The 16798-nt window shown below is 43.3% G+C and overlaps 2 protein-coding genes across 4 annotated transcripts in view; one reads left to right on the top strand and one right to left on the bottom strand.

Annotated features, from left to right (window-relative positions):
* The window catches only part of TBCD (tubulin folding cofactor D), a 129570-nt gene extending 114786 nt beyond the window's left edge, over positions 1-14784 (top strand). For both annotated transcript variants that reach the window (XM_037409815.1, XM_037409824.1), the window contains exons 36-40: positions 5936-6025; positions 7021-7108; positions 8971-9080; positions 11997-12081; positions 14316-14784. In XM_037409815.1, coding sequence (XP_037265712.1) covers positions 5936-6025; positions 7021-7108; positions 8971-9080; positions 11997-12081; positions 14316-14327 — 385 coding nt within the window. In that variant the 3' untranslated portion in view covers positions 14328-14784. The remainder of the gene's footprint in view (positions 1-5935; positions 6026-7020; positions 7109-8970; positions 9081-11996; positions 12082-14315) is intronic.
* B3GNTL1 (UDP-GlcNAc:betaGal beta-1,3-N-acetylglucosaminyltransferase like 1) overlaps positions 14332-16798 on the bottom strand; it is a 128126-nt gene continuing 125659 nt past the window's right edge. For both annotated transcript variants that reach the window (XM_037409836.1, XM_037409845.1), the window contains 2 exons: positions 15916-16004; positions 14332-14440 (listed from right to left, as the gene is read on the bottom strand). In XM_037409836.1, coding sequence (XP_037265733.1) covers positions 15924-16004 — 81 coding nt within the window. In that variant the 3' untranslated portion in view covers positions 14332-14440; positions 15916-15923. The remainder of the gene's footprint in view (positions 14441-15915; positions 16005-16798) is intronic.

Here is a 16798-nt window from a genome sequence, read left to right as displayed (position 1 = left end):
CACGTTTCACCTGGCAGGCCTGGCCAGTGTCGGACCCGTTTCGCTCCTTCCCTGCACTGGCCTCCTGCGTGCAGGCTCATGGGGCACGTCCTGGCTGCGCTGTGAGCCTGTAGCCACGGCAGTGTCCTGGGGGGATGCTGCGAAACAGCGTGCCTACCAGCTGTTGGTTCCAAACCCTCCCTGCTTTTGTCAATGTGAGTATCTCCAAAGAAGTTAATTAAGATTCTAATAAGAATAATAAAAAAGGCATGTCCCAGCTTCTCCACACCGAGTTCCGTCTTCAGTTCAGGAATGGATAAACAGAGAAAGATATTCCAATGTGAAATCATGGGGTTTTGCAGATGTTTCAGAAGAGAATTATTTTAATTTCAGTAATATTAAAATATATTCCACAGACATTCTCAGGCAGCATCTTGGCACATCTATAAGCATCTGCAGAATTGTACAACGTGAATCCTACAAGTACATATACCTGGTTTGGACTCTCTTGATTCAAGTATTGCTGACAGCACATGATTTTGAAAAGTTTTTCTCAGTCTAGAAGCCCCAGTTGAGTCTACTCTTGTTTTGAAGTGTGCATTTAGATAGTTTCTCTTAAATAACATTTGGTAGGCCCTTTTCAAATGGGAATTTTAAATGAGTCAAATTCAGATGGAATGAATATTGCTTGTTCAGTTTGGTAATTGTGCCAGTGATCTGGGACTTCCACACAGGCTCCAGTCCACCCCACTGGGGAAGATGTGGGTTATGGGGGGAAATGCCAGGTAAAGCCTGGCTCCCATGTCACAGGTCACGGAACAGAAAGCGTGTGGTAGCATCACTGCGTGTGCTGTGTAAGGGACACGCAAACTCAGTCCTGTGGTGCCCTTGCAATGCCTTATTAAAAAGGCCTGAAATAGAATCCAGGGGATTATGGGGGGAGGGGGGAAAGGTTTTGAAGCTGATCCAAATGTATTTGCTTCCAGTTTGATGATAAAACCAAAAGAGAAAAGTAATAATTATACAGCCCTGTGGATCATTTTTATGGCAAGGGAATGAAATACCGGCATGAAGTGCAGGAACTCGTGCTCATACAAAAGCTCTGGAAAGCCAGAGCTCTGGAAACTTTGACGACAACTAGAAAGAGACAGAGAATTTAGTTCCTGCGTGTGAGTGTGTTGGTAATACATGTACCGCATGGCTGGGAGGTGATGAGGAACGAGTTCCGTGTGTGCTTCAGGGCGAGCGAAGTGACCCTGCTGCCCTGGGTTCTGCGGTGCTCTGAGGGCCCCTGTGCTATCAGCACATTCGGTGCAGCGTTTGTGGTTTCTTACTGCGGCTTAGTGCCCTTCGGGTGATGGTAGGGGTGGACGAGCACTGAGCCTGGCTCCGAGGCTTGCCCGCCTGCACCGCTGGGTGCCATCTGCTCCTTTTTGCATAGAAGAGAAGCGTGACTTTGGGCCCTGTTTCTTTACTCCCTTTTCAAGGAAGCATGCCATAAAAATGTAGAAATACAATGCAGACTGAGCCCGACAGTTGAGACACTTTACTGGGTGGCATGGAAAGGCCATGTGTGCATGTGCTGTCGGGTACTTTATGTAAGTGTGGCTGTAATAACAGGGATGAGGTGCATGGCTGCTTTTAGGAAACGGTCTTACTGCTGGTGAGCAACTTCCCAGTTGCTTCTGTTCTGCTGGGAACGTCTTGCCATACAGCAAATGGGAAACTTTTTGGAGAACCTGGGGATGAAACATCAGCATTCCTTGGGGTGTTTGGCTCCCATTTCATCTCCTTCCCTAGTTTTTTACCACATTAGCCTGAGTGGAGTTTTAGCAAGGGAACTTGGGTTGCAGGATGTTTGGCATCAGGATTATGCTTATACCAGCTACTTTAATCAACTGTCATGTTATAAAGAAGGATTTGCAAGTGTATTTTCAATTTTCAGATGGATATTGTGCACTATCCTGGACCGTTTTGTTCTATTAAAACATCAGCTGTCCAGAGCAGGTAATATCCTACTCTGCTTAATTTAAACAGGATTAATAGCTGCTGGCTGAATTAGTTTGCCACTCCTCAGGAGCTCCGTGCTCCCGTTAAAGCTCATTGCCACATGGTGTCACTCCTACCCCGCAGAGGTGTAACCTGCGCTGTGTGCCTGCGCCTCGCGCTGCAGCTCCAGGTAGGGGACACGCAGCCCGGCGTTCCTGGTGTGCCTGGCGTGCCTGGTACCTAGCTCCTGGCGTGCCTGGTACCTAGCTCCTGGCGTGCCTGGTACCTAGCTCCTGGCGTGCCTGGTACCTAGCTCCCGGCGTGCCTGGTACCTGGCGTTCCTGGCACAGTGTTGCAGGTGAACTTCAGCACTGGGGACGCTCCCCTTATGGCCAGTCTTGTCACCTCCGTGTGGGAGGGTGGGTCAACCACTGGCTGTTTCTCCTCTGTTACCACCATTTGGATGCTCGTGGTTAAAGGGAGAGTTATTTGTCCTGGTGGGTCATTCCTCTGCCAGGGTCCCGCTGAACGTCCCGGTGGGGAAGCGGTGTAGGGTGAATACCCGTCCAGTGGGGTTTGGAGTGAAGCCACTCCAGTGTCACCAGGACAGTCAAAAGGCTATCAGAAGCAGCTTTACTTCGTTGTGCTATGGCTTGTTTTGAATCTTTAGTGTGAAGAGCAAAGCCCTGCCTGCCATTTTTCAGGGTGTTACTTCCTACTGGTCTTAAGCTGGTGTAAAGCTGCATGTCCAGCGCAAGAGGTTCCCCCTCCCGGGAACAGGCAGGAATGGTTTGTATCGCTGCGTGATGAATGGCATTAGAGAACTGTTCCAGGTTAAAAATACCCTTCTCCCAGTAAAATTCAGCTTGAGGTAGTTCCTCAATCTGTCCTGCTGTGTGCTCACAAATTGTGCCAGAATAAGGAGGGAAGCAGTGCTGGTGGGGGAGGGGAACCTTTCCTCCTGGCAGCAGTGCAGGCGTACGATGGCCTGAAGCTGTTGTGAAAGCTCAGCATCCTTCACCTGTGATTCCCACCCTGCCCTGCCTGTCCCCCGCCCCAAACAGGGCGGCAGTTTGTAGTTGAAATGTCATTTCTTCTCTGTGGTGGCACAACCCAAACCCTCCTGGTTTCATTTTGCTGCACGCTGTGAATTTGTGCAGCCGTTTCCATAATGCTGTAGGGAGAGCTCGTGGGTTGGAGAGACCGCGGGTGGCAAAGGCCGGCATGCTTGAAACAGAGCCGTGTCAATAAATATTGGGCTCTTTTAAACTCACCAGCAGCTACACTTAAAAGATAGTGGTGACTGTCAGCTCCCTGCTGGCAGTGGGACAAGGGATAGGGAGAATAAAGGAGAAGGAACCGAAGCTGCTTGCAAAACTGGCACTGGAGCATTACTTTCTGGGTACGGGTCTGGAGCTGGAGTCATTCTGCTGGTCTCATGAGTGAGCGACCACCATGGACGCTCCGTTTGCCAAGAGCCCGGGTGGGTTGCTAGTTCCATGGAAAGGACGGTAAGATCAGCCTCGTACTGGGTACGATATGAACGGCATAGCCTTCGAGTGACAGTTCAGGATCTGATGCTTTCTGGACTAACACGTAAAAGTGGTGTTTCTCTGTGTGTATGTATTTTACAAAACAAGTGTTTGTGCATTGTATATGAACAATATTGATTTGGTGATCTCGCAGGGTTTTCAGATGGTATGTGTCCCCACGGATCCCTGACTAACAATTTCTGTGTATTCCATGCTCCCACGGAATTTGTTAACAGCAATTACACTGCTACAGCATAATAAACTATAAAGGGCAGAGGAGGGGGCGGTGGCTGTCCTCTGGCTCCAGGGCCAGCCCGGTGGTGGCGGCTGGACGGCCGAAGCTCGGTTCACCTTTAGGAGGAACAAGCCCGCACCGTTTTGCAGGACAGCGTGCGCCCAATTTACATAACGTAAAGGCTTTAGACTGATCCCTTTTCCCCAGGCGCCGGCTCTTGTTTCTGCTGGCATTGTGCCCACACAGGAGAAGGAATTTTCTCAATTTCCTTTCAAGAGGCCAAGCTATTTGAGTCGTTTGAGATCACACATAGGTTAGGTTTAGTTATTACAAATGTGAAATTGGCAAATGACAGAAAGGAAAGTGCATCTGTTTTAAACACAAAATGCTGCACATAAGGTTAGGTGTATTAAATTTATTCCAGATGCTCTTGTTCCAATTGGCCTCTTTGTTCCTGTACTTCTCAGCGATGTCCCTGTTGTTCAACCGATTTAAATCTCACCTAATTCGCTCTATTGCCGTTGTTCTGTGCTGAAAGCCAGGCATGCATTGCAGGTATTGTAATTAGTTGTCCACACAATGTCTTTGTGTAATTGGGGGTGGGAGGAGGAGAAATTTCACCAAGGTAGGAAAAAATATACCTCCTTTTAATATTAAGAGAGCAGATACGCTCTTCCCTTGTCTACCTAGAGACATGGATGTCTGTGGATGCACACGCGCTCTCGCATGCGGATGCCTGTCGTTCTCATCATGTGTCTCCTACGTGTGTGCTTCCCGTACGCTGCATGTGGAAGCAGTGATGTGACCGCAGGCAGCGGATTGCAAGGAACTTTATCAGCATCTGGTGGAGGTATTTGAAATCAGCCTTCCCCAGATTCTTGGTCCTGAAAGCGCCTATCAACTCTGAAAATTTCTTATGAAGCCTCAAGATGAACACTGAAAACCTGGCAGTTTTCTTCCTCTTTTTGTGTGCTTTTTCTGGACCATATTGAGCCAGCCGTAGGCAGCGTTCTTTAGCTTAATGGTTCCATGGTTTGTTGTCCAGGTTTTTTAATCAAGTCAATATTTGCCAGTATTTTGTTAAGAATTTTTGAGAAGTAATTAAAACCCACTAACTCTTTTCTGGAAGACTGTCTATAACGAGGTGCATTAACTTAACAAAACATTTTGTCACTCCTATAAACATCTTGTTTTAAACATTCTGGTTTTCAGCAGATGACACTAGACAGCTTTTTTGAGTAGTTTTTATCCACAGCTTTGAATCATGGTAGCAGAAAATAAACGTTACTATTTTTGCTTTCAGCTTTCCATACACAATGCAGTGAGGTTTCCAAAATATGCAGTCTAGAAGTAATTGTGCTTACTAGGCAAACATGAAATAGTTTCTTTTGCATCTATGGCACTTCAGCTTTGAATGTCGCAAGAAAAAGATTAAATAATTTGAACTGAAATAAAAGCAATATTCCCTCTTTACTTCTCTTTAATAGATCCTTGGAATATACTAACAATACTTGTGTTTGTATGGGTGTCTGGGAATGAGCTGTGAGAATCACGTTTCCCACACTGTGTGGAAAAAGAAAAGAATTTGCTAAATATATTTAAAGATGGATTCATGACTCGTACACACAACAGAACTGTAAGCCCTGTGTTTAATTACGTTGTCTGGAATCACTGAAGGAATTTGGGCTATGAAATGGTTGCGTATTTAAGAACAACATCCATCCCCTTTTATGTAAAGTTTTGTTGAAGGCCTTAAGGACTGACCGCGGTGATACATCAGCTAAGTAATTTTTGTTTGGCTATAAAATCTTTTCATTCCTGACACCGTATTGCTGATCACACCACGCTTTGCTGTAAACACAGGCCATGGCTGGCCAGTTATCATGCCTATGCTGAATCAGTTTGGATAACTAGTTCATTCCTCAGCATACAGGTAGCAGCAATGTAAATAATGAATAGTCATTTATTCCATTCAGTTTAAAAAAAAAAAGAAAAAAAGGGCCAAACATGGTGGCCAAGCTCACTGTGTCTTTACCAAAGGCCACCTAAAGCAGGGCGTGCTGTTGTGGAAGGAGCCAGTACTGCTCTGTGTTGTGGTTTTCCTCCTTTGGATGGTAATTTGGCATCTTTGCAATCATTAATTGTGTTTAAAATTCTAGTGAAATCTATTGCTCATCTTCTTTTTTTTTCCCATTTTCAGCCACCCCTTTGCAGTGAAGTTATTTTCCCTTTGTAAAGAAGAAATCAAAAGATCCAAAGATGTCCGGAAGCTTCGCTCCAGCATAGGAGTGTGAGTTGGTGAAATAAAATAGCCTTTTCTCTGCTCATAAAAAGTAAAGAAAATGTAAATTACCAGCTGTAACAGCTAGATCCATGTCCTGTGTAATAGAAATGAAAAATGCACACAGATAGGTGTAATAGGAGGTTGTCAGAGTCGTATTTGTGGGTGGTTGGAGTGAAAACATGAAGGATCTGATGAAATTAAACTACTTTTATTCTTAAGATTACTTAGGGTATGTTATTCTTACTGGTAATTCTTACAGATGCAGTGAATCATTTCCTTTTTGTTTGTAGAGAGCTCGACTCATGCCAATGCAAAATGTATAAAATATGCAAAATCCATTAGATCTTGTACGTGCACTGGAAATTGCTGAACGTTCTTGCACCATTCCTGGCTGCAGGGTGAAAGCCCGCAGCGCAGGCAGCAGGGGCGGCAAACCAAACCCAAAACCGCACCGGGAAGGGCGACGTGGGGTGAGGGGAGGAGGGAAAACACCAGCCGGAGCATTGCAAGGCAGTGTAAGGGTTTGTGGGCAGCAACCTGGCAAAATTATTCGGGTATAACAATGGCAGGCAGTGGTTTTATTGACTTCCGTATCACTTACTGGTCACGTTTTCAGGGTGTACGAAAGCCTAAACTGAGGTGCAGCCCATGTTTCCCTCATCGTCTCTCCCGCAGCGCTGCCCCGCCGTGTGCAGCCGGCCCAGGCTCTCGTCTGTGAGAGCCTGAGTCACACGTGGGTTTTAGCGCAGACTTTGGTGCTGCCGGTGAGGAGCTTTAAGCCGTATTTGTCCTTGGCATAGATGTGTGGCATCTCAGTAACCCTGCAGGATTTTGGTGCGCTTACCCGCCGTGTTTGCTTTCCCACAGCACTTAGAGCTGAGATTTCCTGGGGGCAGCAAAGTTTGCCCTCCCGCCCTTTTTTCTGGTACACGTCATTCTGATCCTCAAAATGTACTTTTGCAGTTCTAACACAAGATCTATTTATTTCTTATGTCTTCTAGGTTTTGTGGCCTGATTCAATTTCAAGGAGACATGAGAGAGAAAGTTTTCTTCCAGTTGTTTCTCCTCCTTTGCCATCCGTTTCCTGTAGTAAGTATTGCAGACATGGCATATTTATCACATGTATTATTTTAAATACTTTACAAGTAAAAACTAATTCAAAGTGCATGAAAGCAGCATTTTTAACAGATATTCATGTATAGAAGAGGTTTTATTTCTCAAGGGTCAGCTATCTGCAACGCTGCCACCTGAAAAGGCTAATGGATGCTTGCAGCGTGCCTGGCTGTTCCACTTGCCGATTTTCCACCTTCTGTCCTTACTGTTTTAAATTAGAAGCAATTTAGGTGCCTCAGTCATTTGTTTCTTTTACACAGCACCCAGCCCAGGGAAGATTTGTTCACCGTTTAGGGCTTGAAAGCGCCAATCAGATAAGTTACTGTTAGTGTTGTGATATTTCTGATAGTAGCAACACAATAGTAATTCTGGTTCGAGAAAAAATATATTTGTTCCTTTTGTCAGGTGGGATGAAAACTTGTGCAATGCAGGAAGGTTTATCAGAAGTTTACCTTGTTGATATAATGCACTGAAACAGAGCATAAACCCCCGAGTTATAACTTCTGAGTATGTGTAAGAGGAGATCATATGTGAGATACTACTATCTTAGGCCTTTAACATTTTTGTTGACTTAGTAAGGTTTGGAGTTTTTTTCACTCTACAAAACCTGGGAGCCACAACTCGCAGCTGCTGTGACAGCCGGACACCAGTGGCAGCTCGCAGTGGCTCCGGGGTCAGCACTGGGGTTTCACCGGGAACATTTGTGGATGTTCCGGTGCGGATGTGAGGATCCGCTGCCTCCGCTGCCACTGGTGGCCGCCAAGCTGCGTCTATAGTCGAGTGGGGGAGCAGAAACAAAGGCTGTCAGAGGTAATTGCAGCCCATGGGGTCTTAAAAGTGGCTCGAGAACGCATTGAATAGCCTGGTGTTGGGCCAATGCAAACCAACGCTGTTTATTCTAACACCGTTTACTTTTGCCTATTGCTTTTTGTTAAGGTTGAAATCAAACGGTACTCGGCAAAGTTGGATACTTCAGATTTTTATTCCAACTGTTCCCATGTTGTGTGTACTTGCTACACGAGGAACTGTTTGCAGGAAGGGCACACTGTAAGAACCGAAGAGAGATCATTTCAATTTCATGTTTTTTTGGTACTTTACATCATAAATATATTTTGGTTTTACAAATGGGTCAGTTTAGTTTGGCACTGCTGCTTCAGAAAAAACCCTGGAATTTCTTTGCCTTCCTTTGGTTATCACCAGGCTTTCTTGAAACACCAAACCAGGATTTGTCTCTGTTGCAATTTTGCTGTCTGACATGTAGTGTGTTCCTATACATTGTACTTCAGAAACCAGCCTCGCTCGCTTTTTCTGTGTGCACTCCAGCATCGCTGCTGAACAGCGCTCTGGGAAAAATGCTGCTGGAAACCAGAGTGTAAAAACCTGATGTTACTCACATTATCATCTATCTCCCAACAGTTTTTTTTAAGAGTTTCTTTGACTCTTCCACTGTCCAGGCTGGGAAGTCTGAGCCCACAGCAACCAAAGTTAGAGCCAGACTTTGGCTCAGAGTCATTTCAAGAAAAGAAACGTTTCTGTTGGGCCAGTCTCAAACATTTGTGCCCTGTGAGGGACAGAGCTGTCACCTTCTTAATCTGAAATCCTGCAAAAGTGGAGTGAAAATATACCAGATGTAGTAGCGGGAATTTCCTTGAGGTACAGAGATGACGTCTCTTCCTGCAGCAAATCGCTGGCAGGGGCAGGAACAGAGCGTCGCTCTGAGCATTACAAAGCGCCCACCATAAAATGATGGTCAGCGTGAGGAACCAGTACTGGCACTGGGCTCTTCCATCCAGGACTCTGGATACTTCACTAAAGCTTCCTCGGCCTCTTCCCCGTAGGTCCGGAAGACAACGGCCAGTCAGGTTTACGAGATGTTGATAACCTACAGCGACGTGGTGGATCCTGCCGTTATGGATGAGGTCATGACTATACTCAGCGATACCAACTGGTGAGTGAGTGAATTTGTTGCCAGACAGTAATAAGAGCTGAAATTGTGTTTGTACCGCAGAAGTTAAAGGAACGTTGATGCCTTTGAAAGCTGATGGCAAGGATGCTGTAAGAAACAATGGTGTAGTTTTAGCTATTCATTGCTTCTAGGCCAAAAAGCATTGCTGAAAGGAATTCTTCTGTTCTAAAGAACCATCCAGTATATTGTCCCACTGGAAGCCGTGTGTATAAAATCACCACTAGATAAGGTAAAATATCCATGTTTTTCTAACAACTTAAAAAGGGAGGAAATCTTGGAAATTCTCCATGAAACAGAGAGAGACTGTGCTGTGCAAACAGTCGGATGTCAACTGCACAGACAGTTTCTTGGCATTTATAAGCACTGGCAGGATTTGGGGAAAGGAAGGATCTTTGCAGGCTGGAAAACAACAGCATTAGCAGAACAGCTCAAATCTCCCATGAAATGTAATGACTCAAAATGCTACAAATATTGTATTCGAGCAAATATTTTGACTTGAACAGTTCAGATGTTTCCCAAGCATATGACTGCATGAATTCAACAACCGCTTTGATTCATTTTTTTACCTGCTGTTACCTGTCACGTTAGCTCCTTGCTTGGGCGGGGGGAACAGGGTCCGACCTTCGCCAGCAAGACTCAGCGAGCAGCAAAGGGCGTTCTGGGGCGGGAGGAACCTGTTCCGTCGGCACCCTTGGAGTGACAGGAGGGGACACTCACCATGGTCTTGGCACTAGTTTATTCTCTTTCTGCGAATTTTAGCATTATGTGTTACAGTCACTTGGAAAAGTTTATAAAAGACTTGTGCCTCAGATATTTGAGAAAATACGGCATTTTAAGATACTAATTAGTTTATTAGTTTTGCTGCCATGTTAAACGTTTTTCCTTGTAAGAGTTGACGGTCATAGGTCTACTAGCCCAGCACCCTGCCTCAAACAGTAGTCAAAGTTAATACATGAGAACAGACAGATATAAAAAAAAATATGATTTATTTAGTCATTATATTAAATGGCTTTTTGTCTTCATTGACATTTCATGGAAATAAATGTATCTAGCTATGTTTAAAGAACAAATACACCTTAAGGCTGTGGTTTACATTTTTTCGGACTGCAGGCTTACGTTATTTAACTGTTAATTACTTTCCAGTTCATTTCTGCGCTGAGCTTAAATAATTTTATATTTGGGAAAAGAAAACTAAGTTTGTCATTGTAAGCAGTGGCTGCTGCTATTCTGAATTTTCCAGCTCAGAATTAGAATAACTGTCTCAGATTTGAAGAACTGGTTATCAACAATTCTGCCTGTTGTTAAAATTACTTATTTAGTGTGATTCAGTGCTCGCTTATGAAACCTGAATTTAAGAGCAGGCTTGCTCAGAAGTTACATAAAGAATTTGTTAACAGAAACAATTGAATAGGCTTGGATTACTGCCGTCACACAGGGATGTTTACAATACCAAAATTAGAAGCGGTACACACCAAATTGCTACAGAAAGAGCGGTGGTAGCACAGTTCTGCTCATAAATGGGTTACTAAACCAAAGCAAAATAGTTGTAAAAACCACTTCAGAAAAATAAATATTGTGTTTTCACGTTGTCATTTTTAAGGTGTGACTGGCTGCCTGTTTTATTGTCTTAGCTCAGGACTTGCTCTGAGTTCCCTGTTGCCATATGCCCATTGCACTAAGATTAAAGATGAAGAGCTAGTTTACTTAAAACTTGTTTTATCGTGGTAGGCTTGAACTGTTTACAAAGGAAGAGGTTTGAAGTCATTGCGAAGTGTCAGCGAGAGCGGCTTGTTCTTCTCAAGCTCTCCCAGTGCCAAAGCAATCGTAGTAAATTCTGAATTACAATAAGCATTAACATCCGGAAGCCAAATGAGAATTTGTATTTGGGGAAGACTATAATTACTGGCATATGCATATTTGTTCGTTGTTGAAACTATAGACAGTTTATGATTATATAATTCAGAGTTAAAAGAATTACTTTATATAAGTTTTGTTTAGCTACAGGAAGGTTTCCAGTATTAAATATGATAAATTGTCCAAGGTGTCAGAAAACCAGAAGTTAAGATTATTTCTAACTTGCCCTTTATGCTTTCTCTCTGCGGTTTTGAACTCTGTTTACGTGCTAAGAGTTACATTTTTAAATAGCACATTTATAGTTTTTGTACACTGTTACATGTACAAAATCAGGTACAGTTACATACAAGTAACATTACAGTTACTTAAGAAAAGCAAAATAAATCTACTGTAAATGGTGAATAATATTTGGCAGTCTCCAGTCCCACAGCATTCCAGTTAGTGGTAGATTTTTACAACATGCAAAAGAATGTTGTCTGTATGGATTTTTGGCATTTAGGGGCTTTTTGTAACTGACAGTTCTTGAGGAAATTACCTCATCGACATGATACTACTTCAGAAACTTTTTAAAAGGCTCACAAGTTTTAGGTCTGGATTTTCTGTTTCAGGAGAAGGCTTCTTTAGATTGTAGAATGTTCTCCAAATCCACTGGCATTTATTTTAATTCTTGACGTGAAGTAGTCTTAAACAAAAAAGGAGCTGTAGCTTTAAATAAAAAATTAGTGAATGGGTTGTATGAATAAGTGGGGATTTTTTGAATACAAAAGCCTAAAGGAATTGTCTTGGACATTTTACTAGTAACGGGTCACTTGTGGAAGATCTGGTGTATGTTTATGGTTTATCTGGCTTCAGGTGGTACAAAAATGTTACATTATCCTTAAAATGTGACACACACCAAAAACTTCTAAGATTTGAAACCTACGTGAAAGAACAGACGCGTACATAGCCATATAATAACAAAATGGATAGCTTAAGAAGTTGTATGTATGTAGCTAACCTCGGGGTTTTATTTCTGAATTAACTGGAAAATACTTCCTCATGCAGGGAAGCTGAATTGCCAGTAGTACGAGAGAAACGCAACTGCCTCTGTGATCTCATGAAAGTGCCCAAACCGCAGCTGGTATCCAAGGTGAAGTACGGAAATGTGCTCCAGGGGGGTCTGTAAATACCACAGGAACGATCAGTTGTTCCCCCAAGCCTGCCGGGAACTTCTGTGCAACAGCTGCGGTTCTGCGCCGGTTCCTGAACGTACCCGTGTGCACCAGGAGGAACGGCCTCACAGCTAACTCCAGAATAGATGGAATTGCTGAAACTGTTGGCTTAAGCCCTTCCACTCTCCTTTCTTGAAACCATTCCAGGCTTGCAGTGTGACATCTTACTCAAACAAAATGCAGGAATTAAATAATGCAGTACAGATGTTTCAAAAACTGCTCGTCTGCCCTTTCTGGGGAAAGAAAAAGGGATTTAAAATTCCCCGTCAATTTCAACAGCAGAATTATAACCTGAGATGTTGTGCAAACCACAGAATTCTAACGCTGCCTAAGAGGAAGAATATAATCTAAAAGCTATACGTTCATAGGATGACAGACAACTTAGCCATATGTAGGTCCCATTTCATTTTAATGCAGATAGTTTGGAATTGCCCATCTGCTCAGTATTGCAGAAGTACAGAATTTTTCAAGGGGTTCTGAGAGGTTCCTTTCCTCTCTGTCCAAAGATAAGGAGGCTGAATTATTACTGGTTTAGAGAACATGTGTTAACATGACAATTCACAAAGAAAAATTATTTTTGGGTATGCAAGAGAAGGTGGAAGTGCTTGATGATCCAAGGCTTCTTCCCTGGCATCACAGGCACCCACAGCATATAACCTATTCTGTAAACTGATTAAGCTTAAAACCAGTGGTATATTAACTTGCTCTTGGGCTTTGTGATTTTTATTGTTGTTTTAGGAAGGTTTTGTTCTTTGTAATTATTTTAGAATGCAGAAACATCACCCATGCAGTTGTCTTTCCTAAGCTTTTCCTAATTGGGAAATACCTTCCTTTTCTGAAATACTTGAACACCATTATTTTTGTGACTAGAATTATGCAATGTTGCCCTGCACAGTTCCACTTCAGAACTGCCGTAGCATTTTTCACAGCTGCAGCATCTGGGGCTGAAAGCCACCAAGTCTTTTCTCCTGCACGGCCGCTGAGGGTGACCTTGGCTAATGGTGTTTTTAAACTGCCGGCTGCACTGGCTGGCTGGGATGTGACTCTGCGAGTCCTTGAGGTCAGCCAGTTCCTCCTGTGTAATAGTCTCATCATCCCTTACACTGAAGGTGCTTCCTGCTGTAAGTAGATCCTATATTTTCCTGAGTTATAAATATATATATCTTTAAAAAACTGGTCAGAAGACTAATACTCAAGACATCCATGAATAGCCTTCAAAGACACCCTGCTGCCCCCATGGCAGTTTCTTTACCCATTTTCCAGTTTTTACCGTCATGTCTGCAGGTTTCTGCTTTTAGTAAGTTTTAAGAAACCTGTAACTAACATTTCTGCCATTCTGGAAAACAAGAATCTGAACCTCTCACCCATACAAGGAATTGGCTTTAGAGCAAAAATTGACCTGAGCAGTGCTGTTTTCTAGTCAACTAAAAGAAATTTTATGTTCAAATTAAAGATGTTACAAGATGAACTCCCTGATCTCAAAAAAACTTACTTGTTCCTTAGTTTTCTCCTCATTTTTCAGTCTCCAATAATTATCTCCCAATGTAAACAAAATAATAAGAAACAGCCAAATACATGTATCGGTATTTCAGATGGAACTGTCACAAGCAGTATTATGTGCAATCTGGAAGTTACGTGCTGATTCTGGAATTTTACCTTTTTTCTCCTCTTTTAACATAAACAAATAGTATAACTGTTAGCAAAAAGAGTTAAGCCTGCGCCTGCCCTGAGAACTGCTGGAGTTCACTGTGAAGGCGATACTGAACGCCAAGGACTCCACAGCTGCCCAGCTGTCCCTAGCAGCAGCCAGGCTGTGCTCACACAAGAGCGCACAACACTGCTTTTCCTCGAGAGCTCACATATCCTCAGAGCAGCGGAGAAACAACTGAGAAAGCCAAGCCTAACATTATGAAAAGGTGAAAGAAATGGATTTCAGCTGAAATCAACACTTACCCTTCCTTTAAAACTTGTCCAAATAAAATTTGCTAGAGGGTAGTTAAAAATTAGTGTTAAAAAGGACTATAAATGTTACATCTTTGTATGTCTACATTTTCTTCTTGGTTTAGTTTACTTAATTACATGATTGGGATACTGCTAAACCAGTGATGCGTGCCTACTCCACGTGACCTCTTTTTTTCTTTCTGTCTTGCAGAGTTCAGTGTAAGGAAGTCGCAGGCGCTGCTTTGTCAGCTGAAGCTCGTGGCTCAGGTAGGACTGGAAGAGTTTGTGCTGCAGCATCCTGACAAAGTGGATTCTCGGCACGAGCTGTGAAGTGCAGTGCTTGACAAAATAAGAGGCAGAGATTATGTCTTAAAGCAGCACTGTACGATGTGCCACAGGAAGGCAAGATTCATTGTTTTTAGTTTTTAACGTCATTATCTGTAGCCACGAGATGGCGGTTTCTCTTCATACTGCTGTCACGACTGACCTGGGTTTGTTTTTTTTTTGATGTCGGTGATTTGTACTTCTACAAGTCTGAATGGAGCCGTTCAGCCTGTGCTTGCTGTACACACATGAAGTATTAAACCTGACTTGCTGCATTAGTCTCTTGAAAGAATTGTTTTTAGCGGTAAAAATGGCAACACTGAGTGGTAATTAAGTCTTCCTGAATATAGAAAGTGTCTCTGTGGATAAGTCTGTTATTCTTAGGCCATGGACGAACAAAGGACTTTGTGAAACAAAGGTTTCACTTCAGCTAAAGTCAAAGCCTCTCTTAATAGCTTTTTATATAACCATTTCAAGCAAATGTGGGGGTTTCTGTGGTAAAAACTAGCTTTAGGGACTGAAGCTTTATTTTTTTTCCTTTGAAGAACAGAAGTGGACTATACTTCAGGCCACTACTAGAAATTTAGATCATTTCTTATTGACTATAAAATGAAATGGCTATAACATTTCTTTTTGGTAAGATTAATGTGACGGGGAGGACAACAAGATATTCTAATTACACTGTGTTGTTTGATGGTACTCATTAAATCCCACTATCCCAGCACTTCAAGTAGAAGAGCGGCGCTGTCACACACACCTATGAAAATGTGAAAGGAAGGAAAAATTGGGGCAGAGGAGCTAAACCCAAGCCATTTCCAAAACTACAACCTGCCTGTCTCTAAGATTCTTTTTAAGAAGAAGATAACAATAAATTACATAATTCAGTATTTCTGAAGTATACTTGCAACCTGGCTGGCAGATGAAATTCAGCGTAGATCAGGGTTACTGCCTGACCAAAACCTGAGAAGGTTCAGTGAAAATTACGAGCAGCTGTACAGATGATCGTCTGGCTGCCAGCTGATGTTACAGACACACCTGTACTTCTCACGCAGCCCCGAAGCAGAGGGTGCCACGCTTTGCCAGCTCCAGCGCTGTGCGGAGCTTCCCCGCGGGCAGCACCAGCTGAGGGCCCGAGCAGTGTTTGACAGAAACCTCTTGGTGCTTCTAGAGGTTATGGGCTTTGCCTGAGATGTTTGTAAGGCTTCCCTGTGGTGACAACCCTCTGGCACACCTCTGGCCTGTGTTTGGTGGTTATTTCAATTAGAAATACAATTTAACAATCAAACTGAGTTTGGTAAACAAGTGATGTGCCATAGTAAAATGAGCAAATAGCATTATCCACGGTGTAACTAGGTGCGCCTTAGAAAGGGGTTACTCAGCACAAAGATTAATTTAATGAGGCGCAAATTACTAAGAGATTCTAAACCTCTGAACGCTTTGGTCTTCCTATACACGGAGAATAACACAGCTTCAGTGTCACACCTTACCTTGGTTTTCAGTTAAAGTGGTAGTAATCCATCCCTTCCTTCAAGTTCAGCATGTTCAGGTTTGCTTCAAACGCTCCACCTGTCAAATCCTGTGAGGGGAGAAAAAGAGAATTAGATCAACCAGATAAACACATTTCAGGTTGTGACAGGTTTTGGTAATTCGGTTCTTTAGACCACAGAAGAAAGTCCCATTTGCAGAACTAAACATAAATAAACTGAGGCTCAGAAATGTTTCCATTCAAAAAGCAAGTGTATGTCGAGAACTTGGTGTTCGTATAGTCGGGGGAGGGTGGGGTGGGGGGGATGTTACACAGCTCACTGTGGCGCCTCCGTCACCTACCGGCACGCGCCACCTTCCAACGCAGGCATCTCCAGAGAACAGGCCCAAGGAATGAGTCTGACAAACCAGTGGGTTTTGTAGATTTTGAACAATGATTAGCTTGGCTGATGAAACAAACCTTTCATCGAGCAAATGAAACATTTTGCATAGTTAACAGCATTTCCTTTGGAGCCCTGGTTACATTATCCGAACAGGAGCCTGGTAGATTTGCTCCATGAGCTTTGGTCTTCCTGGAGTCCTTAATTCTACGGATCTTCAGGAATGGCACCAAAAAAAAAAATAAAAAATTGAAGTTTACAAAACTATAGGAGGCAGGTGAGAGAGAGAGTGCTGGTTCTTTTGGCTGGCCCAGAGCAGCAGCGATGCTGTTCGAACAGCGCACAAGTGTCTAGGGCAGGACAGTACGAAAACAGAGTCCAACCGACACTGGAGTTAGAGGAGGCGGAACGCTAGGCTTTGGCTGGAGTAACGGATTTGAAAAATTGCTCTGGGATCTTTAACGAACCTACGTTCAGAAACGAAAGCTTCTGTCCCACGTGGAGG

The sequence above is a fragment of the Falco rusticolus genome, chromosome 1 (assembly GCF_015220075.1).
Source record: "Falco rusticolus isolate bFalRus1 chromosome 1, bFalRus1.pri, whole genome shotgun sequence".
Taxonomy (NCBI): domain Eukaryota; kingdom Metazoa; phylum Chordata; class Aves; order Falconiformes; family Falconidae; genus Falco; species Falco rusticolus.
This window is presented reverse-complemented; position numbering and strand designations above follow the sequence as displayed.